The sequence below is a fragment of the Procambarus clarkii genome, chromosome 92 (assembly GCF_040958095.1).
Source record: "Procambarus clarkii isolate CNS0578487 chromosome 92, FALCON_Pclarkii_2.0, whole genome shotgun sequence".
NCBI lineage: Eukaryota > Metazoa > Arthropoda > Malacostraca > Decapoda > Cambaridae > Procambarus > Procambarus clarkii.
This window is the reverse complement of record NC_091241.1, coordinates 2,749,938-2,767,437: the sequence shown is the minus strand read 5'-3', so window position 1 is coordinate 2,767,437 and position 17,500 is coordinate 2,749,938. Positions and strand designations below refer to the sequence as shown.

The following is a 17,500-nucleotide window of genomic DNA, read 5'->3' as shown; positions in this document are numbered from 1 at the left end:
GCTATAAGAGCGCTCCACTGCCACAACAACTGTATTCGTGGGCCACAAATGAGCAATGACTCAGGCAACAGAAGATCCAAGAACACGAACCGGTTAGTTCTCAAACCAGTATCTCTGTAGCAGAGGGAAACACAACTGCACACATTTCTAGCACCCCCATCCCCGCAGACCAGGAGCTGGACCACGACTGGTCTGCGCCTCAGGTCTGTTGAATCGTATCCAACGTCTTGGTTACTTCTTAGTGATACTATGAAACCTAGGACCTGAGGCCATCTGTAATTCTTAGTAGCCTAAAGTCTTAATTGTAAGTAAGAAATACTGAATTGTTTTATATGTATCGCAAATTATATAAATTAAAATAAAATAATTTGTTAAGGATAAAGCTTCAGCTATTTATTTAGCTTTACAAATAAAGACTAATGTATTTTGTCATTGCATTCTGCTATTTATTTGTTTCTTGTGACTAATCTACTTTACTTTCTTGTACAAATAAAATATAAAATACAGATAATTATATAATACAGCTTTTCTGCAAATATAATAGCGAATAAGGTGTTTTATTTAGTAATTTTTGCTAGGGCTGTAATTGCTGTATGTTATTGTTAACAACTATGTGATAGATTGTAACCATCAATAGCATTATTGTTATTATTAGTATTATTAAAGTAGAAACAGTTTGTAGTTAATTCGCTCAATGTTAAGTAGTGATGGCACTGTATGACGTCATATGCTCGGGCTGTCAAGACATCACAAATCATGTCTTTTGTCACAAGAGACGTCACGATTACATCACAAGCTTAAGTGACGTCATTACGTTACACGCCTCAGTGATACCATAACAGCTCTGGTGAATTTGCCATTATGACATTACGAACAAGCCTCTTGTTTTCCTATAGGTTCCTAATCACGTCAATTTGTTAACAAAATGCAATTTCTTACATGTGAAAAACTTCGTAATTTCCATATATATATTATATATAAATATATAATATAATATATATATATATATATATAATATATGCAATTGACGATCACAAAACACTGATCATTTTATGCGGAAAATCCACAGAGAAACATGAAATTAGGTGAACGTTTCGGCTTTGTTAAAGCCTTTGTTAACACCAGACTGACTCATTACTCATTACGCATTACTCGGCTACACCAGAGTCAGTCTGGTGTTAACAAAGGCTTTAACAAAGCCGAAACGTTCACCTCATTTCATGTTTCTCTGTGGATTTTCCGCATATATAATATATATATAATGATGCTAATTAAATTTTGTAAATGAACTGGATGCTGATTCATTAATCCACTGTAGATTTAATTTTAATCCGGAAAGTAAAGTCTTGTTTCGCTGTGGCCAGAAATCAAACCCCAGGATCAGTTGGCTGGCAGCGGACTGCACTGAAAAAACACTTTCAATGTTAGAGTTTCGTCAAGCACAAATAACAGAGAAGTGAATTATATTATAAAGCTGTTCCCGTGGCTGTCGTTGCCAGTGCTACAGCTGCTGGCGCTCTGCTCGACTAACTGCATTCACCTCGGGTTTGCAGTGGTTCTTACCTCAATCAGCTGACCGGGCAAAACACTCCAGAGGCTTCGAATTGTGTTTGTGTGAGAACTGGGAAGCCGGTCGTGGTATTACCGCATTCCAATTGGTTTAAAAATATATTTTCTAAGCACAAATAGAGGTGGGAATTCTGGGGTATTTATCTCCCAGACAACCCATCCTCTCCAGGCAATGGTATAGTGAGAGGCAATTGACGTTTTCCATCAAGCCCTGTTATATGGGAGAACACGTGGTCCATGCTTAATTTAAATACTTTCAGCCGCCCGGCATACTAGGAAAAACGTTAGTGCAAAGTGCTCTCGGCTACAATGTACATTTCATTTTTGTACCAATGTGTTCGCAATAGAATGTTCTAGAAGAACATACGTAAAAAATGTCACCAAACTGTGGTTTAAACCACTACTAATAAAGAAACTACGTGGACACTAGCTGTGAGCGCCAAACAGCTCCATGCAGCGCCGAGATGTTTCCATTCTTTTCAGAGTTGTCAACTCCACACTTGTCCTACAGCGTTAAAAATTAAATTTGGTATCTTTGAGATCGCAATAAAATTCCCTACACGGACATATGCATATAAATGAAGAATTATGATCGCGGCCCACCCGCAAGAGTGTGGGAAGTGGGCGAAGTGTTATCTGTTACTACACATCGGTGATCTACAAATAGTTTTACCACGAAGATACAAGACAATGCCGTTCTCCCAAGTAGGCTATGGGGCCATTAAAGAAAACGTAAATTTTATCGCAAACATGTTCATACTATCCCCAAGTCGATCGGATAAGAATTGAATTTTATAGAAATATTTGTTCGAAGGACATAAAATAATGTTCACTTCGGCAACTTCAAGTGACCCCCGGTGGACACGCTCTGTGTCCACGGCTCAGGAAAGTGTTATAATGCACACACTTGCCTAATCACGCAAGTTACAAGTATAGAACTTTTAGATACACAACACCCACCAGGGGACTTGAACCCTGGCCACCAAGATGGCAGGTACGCACTTATACCCACTGCATTATACTCAGAGCCCCAATAGAGGTTGGAATTCTGGGGTATTTAACTCCCAGACAACCCATCCTCTCCAGGCAATGGTATAGTGAGAGGCAATTGACGTTTTCCATCAAGCCCTGTTATATGGGAGAATACGTGGTCCATGCTTAATGCACACACTTGGGGCTCTTTCCACCTCTTTTGGGGCTCTTGAGTATAGTACAGTGGGTGTAAGTGCGTACCTGCCATCTTGGTGGCCAGGGTTCAAGTCCCCTGGTGGGTGTTGTCTAAAAGTTCTATATATTATATATATATTATATTATACTATATACTATATTATATATATATATATATCACAATGGCGTAATATTCAAAGAGTAAGCAATTTTGGGGCAATCGGGTGACTTGAACCAGCATGCTGATGATCCCCAGACAACTGCCGTAACCCACTTAGCCATGACGGGAGAAAAAGCCAACCAACCTCGAACTCAACGGAATTCACTGGGAGGTTCTGGAGGTGAGAACTGGTGCCTAACCAAGATTTTACGGTTGGTCCGCCTACACACTGACCTGCGGTAGTGGTGGCAAGGTCGAGGTTGAAGCAGGGGAGCCCTGGAGCAGTGCAGCTGTTTGAGGACGACTGTGTTTACCGTGAGCCTTCACGCCTTAGTTACCCGTTGCATACTCTACAATTAGTCCTTGTAAAATATTTGGAACAGGAAATAAGCTTTATTTCAGTGCCGATAGGATATCAATATGAATTTCGAGATCATTATTTTGAATTTTGTGACAATTATTTTGAATTTTGTGGCTATATTATTGTAGATTTGTTCATTTGTTATATCTCGCTATTGTTATTTCCGTGTTGTGTAGTGTAGTGTGTTTTGTGGTAACATGTCTGAGGCTACCCAGTTTAATTTGTTTTTTCAAACTGGAACTGACAGCTAAAGATTTTGCGAACCTGACTTAATATTGTGAATAATTGTTCAATGCATATCACTAAAAGCTTTGTCACATGAATTTACCTGTGAGCTGCTGGGCGTGTTCTAGAGTGATTTCACCATAAATTCAAAATTATTAGATTATATTTACCTATGTGATATTTTATTGACTTGGGCGGCTATATTATTCTTACCTTGTAACTATTTATTCATAAACTTTATTGATTGACTTGAGAATAAATATCTAGGTAAGTAATAGTAGTTTTACAGTGAAAGTTCCTAGAGGATGTACACCCCTCGTAGTGTAACTGTACAATCTTTGTATTGTAAATGTAGTGTTCTTTGTGTACATGTACAGTATATTTAAGTGTAAATTTGGTGCCTTCTTTTAATAATTACTAAATTAGTGTAAATATATAGTACTTTTAGTGTAAATGGTCAGTGATCAGTATAAATATTCAGTCCTCTTAGTGTAAATGTACAGTAGACTGTAAATAGAGAGTACGCTTAGTGAAAACAAAATACTGTGAAAAATGCATAAACGCCCAAATATACAGTAAATTAAAGGATTGACGAGGGAGTGAGATAAACAAAGGATCACTGTTTACAAGTTTATTGGTTCCATCCATCAATGTCTTGACATGTATCAACTGACAACAAAAATATTGACCAAACTTGGCCTTCAAATCATAATAATAGTTGTTGACAACTTGGCGATGGCCTCGAGTGACCGGCCAGAGACGAGGAGCCAAGTGAACCAGTTTGGCCCGTTGACTGAGTCCGGCCTAGCGACCAAGACCGGCCTTATTGGCAATATAAACGTGTCCGATTGTCTTGGTACTTATATATCCGGCTTGGCGACCATATGTAGCCGGTTGAGGTGCACCGAGCCTGACATGAGGGTCACATCTGGGGACCCCGTCCATGGTCGCCCCACCCAGACCAAACACCACAACAAACAAGTACTCACGTCATATGCCGCCACCTGCCCGCCGGCCCACCAACATAAGAACAGCCCGATACTAGCATACTTAATTACAAAAATATATCATAACTCTTGCTGGGGCGACGGGGAGGGCACGGATCCTAGGGACTACAGAATTGGTACATGTCTAAATCTCACACCGAGAGTACAGACAGACAGACAGACAGGCTCCAAATGGTTCTTACTCAATTGTTTATCAAGAAATGTATAACCCGGCAAACACTCATGATGCTACGCTGTCACAATATCGTGGCTAACCTTGCTATGACAGTGTGGCTACCTTGCTATATGAGTGTGGCTACTTTGCTATACGACGGTGAGGCTATCTCGCTACGACAGTGTGAGCTACCTTGAGTGTTTGCTGGGCTATACAAGGGAGCCTTTGGAGAGATACACTGATTACTTTACATCGCACTCAAATGTAATGTGGAAAGATGAGACAAATTATATCCAAACGTATCAGTTCATGTGGAAGAATAAGCCACAGACTAAAGACTCAGTTGTTTAAGGCTTTCTTTAATACGAGAGTATACAAAGACTTGCATACACTACACTCAAAGCCAACAAATGGTAATCGCCAGACGCACCAGTGAGGGAAAAGAAGCGAGGCAGTATAACAACAACGCTTTGGCTTTACCTTCATGAACGGCCGGGTCCTAGCCTCATGAACGGCCGGGGCCTAGCCTCATGAACGGCCGGGTCCTAGCCTCATGAACGGCCGGGTCCCAGCCTCATGAACGGCCGGGGCCTAGCCTCAAGAACGGCCGGGTCCTAGCCTCATGAACGGCCGGGTCCTAGCCTCATGAACGGCCGGGTCCCAGCCTCATGAACGGCCGGGTCCTAGCCTCATGAACGGCCGGGTCCTAGCCTCATGAACGGCCGGGGCCTAGCCTCATGAACGGCCGGGTCCTAGCCTCAAGAACGGCCGGGGCCTAGCCTCATGAACGGCCGGGTCCTAGCCTCAAGAACGGCCGGGTCCTAGCCTCATGAACGGCCGGGGCCTAGCCTCAAGAACGGCCGGGGCCTAGCCTCCTGAATATCAACACATTTTCAAAACAAGACCCTAAATTGTCTAATGCAGCCTGGAATTTCTGCCATTCACTAAAAAGGTCGTATATAAGAATCCAATAACACTTACGTCCAGCAATTGGAATCCTATGAAGGAATTTGAATACCAATATCTGTCTTTTAAATGCTAAGCATAGAAAATAAACAAGAATGCCCTCGGGGAAAATATCGGCCTATCCTCTCACCCAAAACGTTCCATTTTTTTACGGAACCTACTTAATGCGTTAACAAAATGCGACGTATTAGTAAATATTAAAACCCCTTAATATTGACGTTTTATATGTATCGGCCTAGATAGGCTAGGTTAGGTTGCTTGGGTTCGTATGTTCTAGTTAGGCAAAAAAAAAAAAGTTGCATTTTTTACGGAGTGGCAAATTGAGAGGACAGGCTGGAATATTGTGCATGGGATGTAAATTGAAAGCGAAGTTTTGATCATCGAAAGTGTAATTAGATGCAAGTTTTTTCTTGTTTTTATTAGGGGTCAACTGGTGGTGCAAAGAGGATTTATGTAATGGGTTTCAAAGAGGATTTATGTAATGGGTTTCAAAGAGGATTTATGTAATGGGTTTCAAAGAGGATTTATGTAATGGGTTTCAAAGAGGATTTATGTAATGGGTTTCAAAGAGGATTTATGTAATGGGTTTCAAAGAGGATTTATGTAATGGGTTTCAATAGGAGTGCGGGCAACTGGAACAATCGTTAAGAAGAACACAGTGATTGACATGTTAGCTTAGTCTAGATAAACGCGCCACAACAAACACTCTCATAGCATCTGACCACAAATATTCTCCATGTCTCATTTGGTTCAGGATATTATTTTTTTGAATTTTTTTACGTTCATAAAATACTTGGCAGATATCCAGCATCATTCCTAGCAACAATACATTTGTCTATAAATATCGGAATACCTCAACTCTATATATAGACTACTTAATCCTAGGTAATCCAGTATAATTTGAAAAGCATCTGAAACTGTACATAAACACTAACGGTGTGTCGAGCACGCAGCTAAAAGCAAGAACCTTTACACAACTATAAAACCCGGTGGAACGCACACCGTAAAAGGATTCAAGACTAACAATGGTTTCATAACTCTATTAACCCTTCTCTTCTCTCACTCACTCACTCACACTCTCATCAGCCACGGACAACACATCTAACTAATATGGGATATGCTTATTTAATATATATTCGTCCGTGAGAAAGAAAAGTATTAGAAAACATGTTACTGGGTAAAGTTGAGGAAAGACCGCGTTGAGAGCGGTATTCGGGTCCGTTTGGGAGCAAACCGCATCCCTGGTTGGCTTCTCGGCCCTGGCTGGCTGGACCAATCAGCGTCCGGTCCTGGCTGGCTGAACCAATCAGCATCTGGCAGTAGCTGGCTGGCCAATCAGCATCCGGCACTGGCTGGCTGGACCAATCAGAATCCGGCACTGGCTGACTGGACCAATTAGCATCCAGCACTTGGGCCTTGTTGACTATGCGGCCGTCCGTCCCCCGGCGTTCAGGTACTAAACGGATATTTCTGAAAGAGTTTATATTTCATATCCTTACGGCCAGCCAATGAAATCGACCATAGTTTATCATATTATATAAAACCTCTCGCTCATGGCTCTCGCAGATAGGAAAACTGATCCTAGTTCTTTAGAATGCCGCCAGAGGTAACACTGTTTACATATAGTGAATCCTGATAATGAAAGACTGACACACATCCTAAAATAAGTCTGTTTTAAAGTTTACATTAACCCAAGGTAAACTGCACACGTCACCATTAGCCTCATTCTCACACAGTTACATAAACAAGATAAAAAAAAACAGGTTTCTCTGCGTTCTTTAGAGAACTTCACACTGCTCACAAGAGCTCCACACATTAAACAAAACACACACAGTTTGCGCAAGACACCTATAATACTGACAGCTTCGCACAAAAAAAAAAAATTATTAAAAAATTATCCATTACCTCAAAATCTTTAAGCGCATCTACACGAAACATCTTAAAACCATATTTAAACACAAATTTGGATTATTCCCGCCAAGCCCAGCATAAGGACACACATAACTTGGACTCACATAATATAAAAAGATTCAAATTCAAACAGTTTGGGTGTTCCAGTTTTTGTTTAGAACACCAAATCTCCAGAACTACAGTTGCAGTGTCCACAACGCTGCCCCCGGGCACATCTGAGAAAGTAACATTTAATCAACGTTGATACGACTACACAAGTTCGTCATCTCTGTATACGCCCAGGTGTTGGGAGAGGGCGACAAGGGCGTCATCCGCCGGCTGGTGGTTAAACAAGGTAAAAGATTATTATCACCTCGTGTCACAGCCCATTGCCCTCGCTGCCCAGACGTCACCAACTCAAGGGAGGAGAGAGAGAAAGAGGTAGAGGATCAGTGGATAGTTTCAGCCTTCACCTCACCTGTCATTTATCTAAATCCCAGTAGTATATTTGTCTTAAAGGTAATAGTGTTCGCCGTTTCATGTTTATTGTGTGTAATGTTATGTTGAAGGGTAGACTGTACGCAGTAATATGCCTACGCCAAGTGCCAGCTACCACAACGAATACTTGGTCGTCTGTCACCACCAATGTTGTGTTAAGGTAGAGCTCTCCTAAGTTTTCCTCGACGCTCTCGCTCTCGTTTTCTCAGACGCTCTCAGCTAGAATTACTACTTTGTACACGGATATTACCTCAGCTGTAGGCCTTTCAAGCTTAAGAGTCAGGAGACTGTAGAAGTTGTAATACTTTATTGGACGTGGCATTTGTAAATACTTAATTTAATATACACTTTAACGCGCACGGCGATATGGACTGGAACTTCCCGGAAATGAAATCGACGTTTTCGGGTGACCAAGCGGCAACACTGAAAAGTGCATACTCTTTTCGCTGTCCTGACCTTAATTTTCGCTGTACAGATATCATTTTTATACCAATGTGTTCGCAATAGAATGATCTATAGGAACATATAAGAACATATGTATATGTCACCAAAGCATGAGTTAAATCACACAAAAAGCTAAAGAACTACATCGATCACTAGCCGTGAGCTCCAAACAGCGACGAAATGTTTCTATTCTTTTCAGAGTTGTCAACTCCACACTTGTCCTACAGCGTTAAATTTGGTATCACTGTGATCGCAATTAAATTCCCTACACGGACATATGCATATAAATGTAGAATCATGATCGCGGCCCACACCAAGAGTGTGTGAAGTGCGCGATTACACTTGCCGTGTCAACAATACAATAGTCTTTCCACTAAGTTACAATACAATGCCGTACTCCCAAATACGCCATGTGCCTATTAGAGAAAACGGAAATTTAATGGCAAACATTTTCATACTATCCCCAAGTCGATCGAATAAGAATTGGATTTTCTACAAATATTTTTTAATCGCGCATAAATTTACGACGCGGTTGTACTTTTAGGAAAAAATACGCGTCGTTTATTTACGACCTGGGAGCGCTAAAGTGTTCCCAACGTTGCTAATGTGTTTTGAAGCGTTTGTTATATGGCTCCGATGCAGTTAACATTTGTTTATTTGATGTAAAAGTTTCAACTGGTGTAATTAGATTTTAATTACATATAGTAACCGTGTTAACCGTGTCTATATCCTCTCCTAATTCATCACTGGCCATTGGACCAGACTGTCTCAACCGACTCTACTCTTTGTGACAACATTGATTAAACGTTTTTCAAGCATGTTTGACCGCTGAGCGACGATGAAGACGACGCAAATGACGTGAACGTCGCAAACGACGCCGAAGCCGCAAATGACCTGTACTGGTCGCGACAGGAGCCCCTCGAAACGGCGCGTACAGCTGTGTACAGTCACTCTGTCGTCCTCGCTATAAACCTACCACAAACATGCAACACGAGCCTCGCGGAATATTTACAAACTTTGAATATGATATATTTTAAAGTTTCAACAATGATATGGTAGTTTCATGGTTCCAAAAATCAGTGATCCAGGCGCTTTCTGCTTATAGTTTCCCCCCAGGCACGTCGCTTGGAGGACCCCCACCACCTGTGCTGCCACCAGCGGCCACTGCCATGCTACACTCACACTCCAACACCACCTGTGGTGGCTGACACACCTGCCGTGGCGTCAGGTGAGTACACTAGGACGCCACGGACACCAACCATGGCGTCAGGTAAGTACACTAGGACGCTACGGACACCAACCATGGCGTCAGGTGAGTACACTAGGATGCCACGGACACCAACCATGGCGTCAGGTAAGTACACTAGGAAGCCACGGACACCAACCATGGCGTCAGGTAAGTACACTAGGACGCCACAGACAACAACCATGGCGTCAGGTAAGTAAACAAGGACGCCACAGACAACAACCATGGCGTCAGGTAAGTAAACAAGGACGCCACGGACACCAACCATGGCGACAGGTAAGTACACTAGGACGCCACGGACACCAACCATGGCGTCAGGTAAGTACACTAGGACGCCACGGACACCAACCATGGCGTTAGGAAAGTACACTAGGACGCCACGGACACCAACCATGGCGTTAGGAAAGTACAATAGGACGCCACGGACACCAACCATGGCGTTAGGAAAGTACACTAGGACGCCAACCATGGCGTTAGGAAAGTACACTAGGACGCCAACCATGGCGTTAGAAAAGTACACTAGGACACCAACCATGGCGTTAGGAAAGTACACTAGAACGCCAACCATGGCGTTAGGAAAGTACACTAGGACGCCAACCATGGCGTTAGGAAAGTACACTAGGACACCAACCATGGCGTTAGGAAAGTACACTAGGACGCCAACCATGGCGTTAGGAAAGTACACTAGGACGCCACGGACACCAACGATGGCGTCAGGTAAGTACACCACGACGCCACTGGCCAAAATGCTCCACACAGGAGATAATAATCCCTCTTAGAAATAGTGTACACAAGTTCCTTGTACTCAAGTTGCTCAACCCTCACCTTTCCTCTGATGACAAGGGTGTACTGGCACACAGTGAGTCAGGGAGACTTGACTCAGGTCAGGGCGGGAGGTCTGCCACGATAATACATAGTTCCCTTTCCGATTGATCTGCATTATCAGGGAGTGTGGTGGCAACCACCAGCCAGGTCGGACGTTCCCCTGGTCTCCCTGCTGGTGTTTACATTGGGTGATTGTTGGTTGCCCTGACGGGTGGTTGTTTGCCACTGCAGGGTGACTGTTTTTCAGTCTCGGTATGGGGACTTACGTGCCGCCACTGAGGTGGAAGGACTCGGCTAGGCTGACATTTACCTGTCGGGTGGATATTGGCGTCGTCAGCAATGCTCTGTTTGCGGTTATGAGTGTGAAAGTTGAAGATCTCGTCGGTCTACAGGTTGTTCGTAACGACAGAGTAGTTGTGAAGTTCGCCGAGAGTGGCTTGTTCCGGAGGTTTCTCGACCAGTATGAGGACAAGGTGGTGGGGCTGAGCAACGGTCTTGGCTCTGTGACTGTGACGAATTTGAGTGTGGAGTACACTTACGTGTCTATTAAGAATGCGCCATTTGAAATGTCTGAGGATCTTCTCCGTCGGGCTCTTGCCAGGTATGGGCGTGTAGACTCTATTCATGCCTGTAGATACACAACCGGGGACGTCAAGGGGCTCGGTAATGGTTACAGAACGGCTAAGATGGTTCTTCATGGGAATGTGCCTTCTTCTCTCGCGCTTGCTGGCTTTACGGTCTGCTTCTCCTACCGTGGGCAGACTCGGACGTGTTTTAAATGTGGCCACGTTGGACATTTGGCTGCTGCCTGCGACACTCGGATGTATGATCGGGTAAATGTTTCATGAAGTGGATTTTCCTCCCTTGCCCGAGCGTGAGGATGTATCAGTTGTGGATGGTACCCCTTGTGAGAGGACAGTTACGGTGATGGGTGCCGCTCCAGTTAGTGCGGTTAGTGGTGTGGGTGTCGGGGTGGTGGGGGGTGCGGACCCGCCCCCGCCGTCGGCTCCTTCGCCGCCGCCGGCCCCGTCTCCGGCTCCTGTGTTGCCTGATGGGTGTGGGCCTGTACCCCCTGTGGGTGAGGCTGATGTTTTTACGGATCGTGTGTTGCCCGGTGACTTGCGGCCGGCCGTGGGCTCTACTGGGATGCATCCTGCTGCGGGAGACAGTTCGGATGATCAAAGGCCTCTGTCCAAGCGTTCCCGGAGGACTAGGAGTGTGTAGCCCCCTCCTGGGTGGGCTACAGAGTGTGAAGTTATGGAGGATGATGTGATGGAGGGGCCTGTGCGACCTCCTGTGGCGCCTACGACGCCTGGTGCTGGTGCCTCCCCTCCTTGGGCGGTTGCCCCTAGTGGTCGTGACCTTGTGGTGGTCCTCACGAAACCTGTGCGCCGGGAGCCCTCTGATCCTGTGGTAGGGGCCCTGGCAAATGTGCGTTCCCTGTGGTTCCCCCTGGAGTGAAGAACCGTGTGACTATCAATACGGACCTCTGTGGCTACCCATGTCTGTCCCCTGGTGCTCGAACCCCTCGTGCTGCACCCCTCCCTGTGGTATCGGCCAATGGAGTCCCGCTCGATGCGTCGCAGACTTTGGAACTTACTGTGGATAGCCGGGTGTATCCGGCGCCGTGGTGCCCCTATATTATTTGGGTACCGAGGGTGAAATGTTTTGTTTATGGGGCGCCGGAGCTGATGCCTCAGCCTTGTGCGTCGCCTGGTAGACCGGTGTCTGACGATGTCAAGCTCGTTTGGGAGGCATACTGTTTGCGGTTTCCGAAGGCGGAGTTTCCCGATAAATATGCGTAGTTTTGTGCTTGCATTACGTGCTCTCGGAACGGTTATACCTAGTTTCGACCTTTGTGTACATTGTTTTTGTGCTTAGTTCATACTGTAATGTGTTTTCCGTGTGTGTTAGACTGTTATCTTCTGTGTTGTGTTTCTCATGGTGTTCTGTGTGTGTGTGCTTCTGGTGTGTGTGGTTTTTTTTTGTCGGGTCCTGCGTGTTCCGGTGTTTTTTCATGTGTGTCTGGGATGTATTTGCCGTTTGTTTCACGGTTCCTGTGTGTTCCGGTCGAACGATCGCGTGTTTCTGTACTATGTGTGCCGAGTGTTCCGTGGGTTGTGTGTGTGTATTGTAATTTTTTTTTACCTTTGTACCTTTGCTTCTAAATGTTTAATTTATCGCCATTGTGTGGTTTTTAATGTATGTAACTTGGCGCGCCTCGTCTGGGTTGTGCAATTTATTATTGTGTTCTCTATTGAATTTTGCTTGTTCCTTGGATTCTCATATACGTTTTGCACTATGACATTTGTCCACTGTGTTTTTATTGTGTTCACGTATGTTCAGCTTTGGTGTGTCTTCTGTATTGTATTTGTTGTGTTGCTTGCATGTCAATTGGTGTTATGTTGCTGGGTGGTGTGTTGCTGGGTGTTGTGTTGCTGGGTGGTGTGTTGCTGGGTGGTGTGTTGCTGGGTGGTGTGTTGCTGGGTGTTGTGTTGCTGGGTGGTGTGTTGCTGGGTGTTGTGTTGCTGGGTGGTGTGTTGCTGGGTGGTGTGTTGTTGGGTGGTGTATTGCTGGGTGGTGTGTTGCTGGGTGGTGTGTTGCTGGGTGGTGTGTTGTTGGGTGGTGTGTTGCTGGGTGGTGTGTTGCTGGGTGGTGTGTTGCTGGGTGGTGTGTTGCTGAGTGGTGTGTTGCTGAGTGGTGTGTTGCTGGGTGGTGTGTTGCTGGGTGGTGTGTTGTTGGGTGGTGTGTTGCTGGGTGGTGTGTTGCTGGGTGGTGTGTTGCTGGGTGGTGTGTTGCTGGGTGGTGTGTTGCTGGGTGGTGTGTTGCTGGGTGGTGTGTTGCTGGGTGGTGTGTTGTTGGGTGTTGTGTTGCTGGGTGGTGTCTTGTTGGGTGGTGTGTTGCTGGGTGTTGTGTTGCTGGGTGGTGTGTTGCTGGGTGGTGTGTTGCTGGGTGGTGTGTTGCTGGGTGGTGTGTTGCTGGGTGGTGTGTTGCTGGGTGGTGTGTTGCTGGGTGGTGTGTTGCTGGGTGGTGTGTTGCTGGGTGGTGTGTTGCTGGGTGGTGTCTTGTTGGGTGGTGTGTTGCTGGGTGTTGTGTTGCTGGGTGGTGTGTTGCTGGGTGGTGTGTTGCTGGGTGGTGTGTTGCTGGGTGGTGTGTTGCTGGGTGTTGTGTTGCTGGGTGTTGTGTTGCTGGGTGGTGTGTTGCTGGGTGGTGTGTTGCTGGGTGTTGTGTTGCTGGGTGGTGTGTTGCTGGGTGGTGTGTTGCTGGGTGGTGTGTTGCTGGGTGTTGTGTTGCTGGGTGGTGTGTTGCTGGGTGGTGTGTTGCTGAGTGGTGTGTTGCTGGGTGGTGTGTTGCTGGGTGGTGTGTTGCTGGGTGGTGTGTTGCTGGGTGGTGTGTTGCTGGGTGGTGTGTTGCTGGGTGGTGTGTTGCTGGGTGTTGTGTTGCTGGGTGGTGTGTTGCTGGGTGGTGTGTTGCTGGGTGGTGTGTTGCTGGGTGGTGTGTTGTTGGGTGGTGTGTTGCTGGGTGTTGTGTTGCTGGGTGGTGTGTTGCTGGGTGGTGTGTTGCTGGGTGTTGTGTTGCTGGGTGGTGTGTTGCTGGGTGGTGTGTGCTGGTGTAAGGTTTTTTCTTTTGGTGCTTCGGTGCCTTAATGTTGTAATGTTTTCCTTGTCATGTATATGTTTTATAAATAAAAAAAATAGAAAAAAATCTGTATTATCGAATAGAGAAGGGGGGGGGGGGTAGGGGTGGGGGGGGATTTTGGGATCGGACGCTGTCTCATCCCTTGCAAGTGATCTTGTTAAGGGCACGCTAGTGACCTTGTTAATGACTCGATAGGTACCTTGTTAAGGACTCGCTAGTGACCTTGTTAAGGACTCGATAGGTACCTTGTTGAGGACTCGCTAGTGACCTTGTTAAGGACTCGCTAGTGACCTCGTTAAGGACTCTATTCACTGTAAGAGACCAGTAGGCATATCACAACGCGTGTGTGTGTATACTCACCTAATTGTGCTTGCGGGGGTTGAGCTCTGGCTCTTTGGTCCCGCCTCTCAACCGTCAATCAAAAGGTGTACAGGTTCGTGTGTGTGTGTGTGTGTGTGTGTGTGTGTGTGTGTGTGTGTGTGTGTGTGTGTGTGTGTGTGTGTGTGTGTGTGTGTGTGTGTGTATCTAACCGAACAAGAGGACCAGGGGTAGCACACTTCGAAAACACCTACCACACCCACATGCTACACCTACGGTACACCCCACCCACTACACCTACGGTACACCCCACCCGCTACACCTACGGTACACCCACCTGCTACACCTACGGTACACCCACCCGCTACACCTACGGTACACCCACCCGCTACACCTACGGTACACCCCACCCGCTACACCTACGGTACACCCACCCACTACACCTACGGTACACCCCACCCGCTACACCTACGGTACACCCCACCCACTACACCTACGGTACACCCCACCCGCTACACCTACGGTACACCCACCTGCTACACCTACGGTACACCCCACCCGCTACACCTACGGTACACCCACCTGCTACACCTACGGTACACCCACCCGCTACACCTACGGTACACCCACCCGCTACACCTACGGTACACCCCACCCGCTACACCTACGGTACACCCACCCGCTACACCTACGGTACACCCACCCGCTACACCTGCGGTACACCCCACCCGCTACACCTACGGTACACCCACCTACTACACCTACGGTACTCACCTACGGTACACTCGCCTACTACACCCACGGTACACTCCCCTACTACACCTACGGTACACTCGCCTACTACACCCACGGTACACTCCCCTACTACACCTACGGTACACTCGCCTACTACACCTACGGTACACTCGCCTACTACACCTACGGTACACTCCCCTACTACACCTACGGTACACTCCCCTACTACACCTACGGTACACTCCCCTACTACACCTACGGTACACTCGCCTACTACACCTACGGTACACTCCCCTACTACACCTACGATACACTCGCCTACTACACCTACGGTACACTCCCCTACTACACCTACGGTACACTCCCCTACTACACCTACGGTACACTCGCCTACTACACCCACGGTACACTCCCCTACTACACCTACGGTACACTCGCCTACTACACCTACGGTACACTCGCCTACTACACCTACGGTACACTCCCCTACTACACCTACGGTACACTCCCCTACTACACCTACGGTACACTCCCCTACTACACCTACGGTACACTCGCCTACTACACCTACGGTACACTCCCCTACTACACCTACGATACACTCGCCTACTACACCTACGGTACACTCCCCTACTACACCTACGGTACACTCCCCTACTACACCTACGGTACACTCCCCTACTACACCTACGGTACACTCCCCTACTACACCTACGGTACACTCCCCTACTACACCTACGGTACACTCCCCTACTACACCTACGGTACACTCGCCTACTACACCTACGGTACACTCGCCTACTACACCTACGGTACACTCCCCTACTACACCTACGGTACACTCGCCTACTACACCTACGGTACACCCACTGCCCCCACTTACAACCATTTAGTTAAACAACCAAACTATAAACCTGCTAATTGAAATACTAACAATTACAGAAATCGTTTTAGTTAAGAATTAATGCCCCAATACTATTAACTATAATCATATAGTTATAATTTAACTATTTGAATATGGTTAAACTATATTCAAATTAATATTATTTGTAAACAATTTAGAATACAATGCGACTGTTTGTTTAAGATGATTTGTATGAGGTAGCAGAAGTCTACGAGGTGACAGGAGTCTACCAGGTGACAGTAGTCTACCAGGTGACAGGAGTCTACCAGGTGACAGTAGTCTACCAGGTGACAGGAGTCTACGAGGTGACAGGAGTCTACCAGGTGACAGGAGTCTACGAGGTGACAGTAGTCTACGAGGTGACAGGAGTCTACGAGGTGACAGTAGTCTACCAGGTGACAGGAGTCTACGAGGTGACAGTAGTCTACCAGGTGACAGGAGTCTACCAGGTGACAGGAGTCTACGAGGTGACAGGAGTCTACGAGGTGACAGGAGTCTACCAGGTGACAGTAGTCTACCAGGTGACAGGAGTCTACCAGGTGACAGGAGTCTACCAGGTGACAGGAGTCTATCAGGTGACAGGAGTCTACGAGGTGACAGGAGTCTACCAGGTGACAGTAGTCTACCAGGTGACAGGAGTCTACCAGGTGACAGGAGTCTACCAGGTGACAGTAGTCTATCAGGTGACAGGAGTCTACGAGGTGACAGGAGTCTACCAGGTGACAGTAGTCTACCAGGTGACAGGAGTCTACCAGGTGACAGGAGTCTACGAGGTGACAGTAGTCTACCAGGTGACAGGAGTCTACCAGGTGACAGTAGTCTACCAGGTGACAGGAGTCTACCAGGTGACAGGAGTCTACGAGGTGACAGTAGTCTACCAGGTGACAGGAGTCTACCAGGTGACAGGAGTCTACGGGGTGACAGTAGTCTACCAGGTGACAGGAGTCTACCAGGTGACAGGAGTCTACGAGGTGACAGGAGTCTACGAGGTGGATACCTGTTCTGATACTTATCTCAAGTGTTGGCAGTGAGTGAGTGTATCAAGTGTTGGCAGCGAGTGAGTGTATCAAGTGTTGGCAGCGAGTGAGTGTATCAAGTGTTGGCAGCGAGTGAGTGTATCAAGTGTTGGCAGCGAGTGAGTGTATCAAGTGTTGGCAGCGAGTGAGTGTATCAAGTGTTGGCAGCGAGTGAGTGTATCAAGTGTTGGCAGCAAGTGAGTGTATCAAGTGTTGGCAGCAAGTGAGTGTATCAAGTGTTAGCAGCGAGTGAGTGTATCAAGTGTTAGCAGCGAGTGAGTGTATCAAGTGTTGGCAGCGAGTGAGTGTATCAAGCGTTGGCAGCAAGTGAGTGTATCAAGTGTTGGCAGCGAGTGAGTGTATCAAGTGTTGGCAG

The 17,500-nt window shown here is 46.5% G+C and overlaps 2 protein-coding genes and 1 long non-coding RNA gene across 11 annotated transcripts in view; 1 reads left to right on the top strand and 2 right to left on the bottom strand.

The window, feature by feature from the left end:
* Nucleotides 1-1,289, top strand: part of LOC123775175 (chondroadherin) — a 26,104-nt gene extending 24,815 nt beyond the window's left edge. For all 6 annotated transcript variants that reach the window (XM_069319130.1, XM_069319133.1, XM_069319131.1 and 3 more), the window contains exon 10: nucleotides 1-1,289. This exon is cut by the window's left edge and continues 760 nt beyond it. The gene's annotated coding sequence lies outside the window, so the exon portion shown is untranslated.
* The window catches only part of LOC123775172 (uncharacterized), a 46,448-nt gene extending 42,787 nt beyond the window's left edge, over nucleotides 1-3,661 (bottom strand). Inside the window, exon 1 of one of the 2 annotated variants that reach the window (XR_011225997.1) lies at nucleotides 3,131-3,661. This is a non-coding gene — a long non-coding RNA (uncharacterized lncRNA). The remainder of the gene's footprint in view (nucleotides 1-3,130) is intronic. The other variant, XR_011225995.1, reaches the window with a different exon arrangement.
* Nucleotides 3,662-4,098: 437 nt separating this feature from the next.
* Nucleotides 4,099-17,500, bottom strand: part of LOC123775176 (chondroadherin) — a 277,038-nt gene continuing 263,636 nt past the window's right edge. For all 3 annotated transcript variants that reach the window (XM_069319125.1, XM_069319126.1, XM_069319128.1), the window contains one exon: nucleotides 4,099-7,079. Coding sequence is in view for 1 of the 3 variants with exons in the window: in XM_069319128.1 (XP_069175229.1) it covers nucleotides 7,059-7,079 (21 nt within the window). In the remaining 2 variants the exon portion in view is untranslated. The remainder of the gene's footprint in view (nucleotides 7,080-17,500) is intronic.